At 35.5% G+C, this 448-nt stretch overlaps 1 protein-coding gene across 1 annotated transcript in view; it reads left to right on the top strand.

The window, feature by feature from the left end:
- LOC113341215 (origin of replication complex subunit 2-like) overlaps positions 1–232 on the top strand; it is a gene marked incomplete at both ends in the record, with an annotated part of 599 nt that extends 367 nt beyond the window's left edge. The window contains one exon of the mRNA XM_026586184.1: positions 68–232. Coding sequence (XP_026441969.1) covers positions 68–232 — 165 coding nt within the window. The remainder of the gene's footprint in view (positions 1–67) is intronic.
- Between the last annotated feature and the right edge of the window lie 216 nt (positions 233–448).

The following is a 448-nucleotide window of genomic DNA, read 5'->3' as shown; positions in this document are numbered from 1 at the left end:
GGGAGGACATCTAAAGTTCAAAAACCTTCCAGTTTGCAATCCATGGAATATCTTCTTGCATTCTTAGATGGTACTGATGCAAAGGAAAATGATTGCTTTGTCTATGTTTTTATTCACAATATTAATGGACCTGGTTTGCGAGACAGTGAATCACAACATTATCTTGCTCTGCTTGCAAACTGTTCCAATATTCGTGTGGTTGCATCAATAAATCATGTCAATACAGTTCTATGTAAGAATTCACTTTGCATATCACATATGCGATTCATTGTTCTTTATTTAATTTTGTTCCAAATCTAACAAGAACTAGGAGTCTAGGAGTTATTTGTACGCGTCTACAATCAAGTGCCTTTGACAATCCCATTTTTAATCCCGTTACCTCCAATCTGATTTTCTAACTCCACTACATGAGGTCAATTTATTGGAGTCTAGAAGTTTGTACATGAAG

Source organism: Papaver somniferum, unplaced genomic scaffold, assembly GCF_003573695.1.
Source record: "Papaver somniferum cultivar HN1 unplaced genomic scaffold, ASM357369v1 unplaced-scaffold_25660, whole genome shotgun sequence".
Classification (NCBI taxonomy): Eukaryota; Viridiplantae; Streptophyta; class Magnoliopsida; order Ranunculales; family Papaveraceae; genus Papaver; species Papaver somniferum.
Note: the sequence above shows the minus strand (reverse complement) of the source record. Positions and strands in the feature narration are given on the sequence as shown.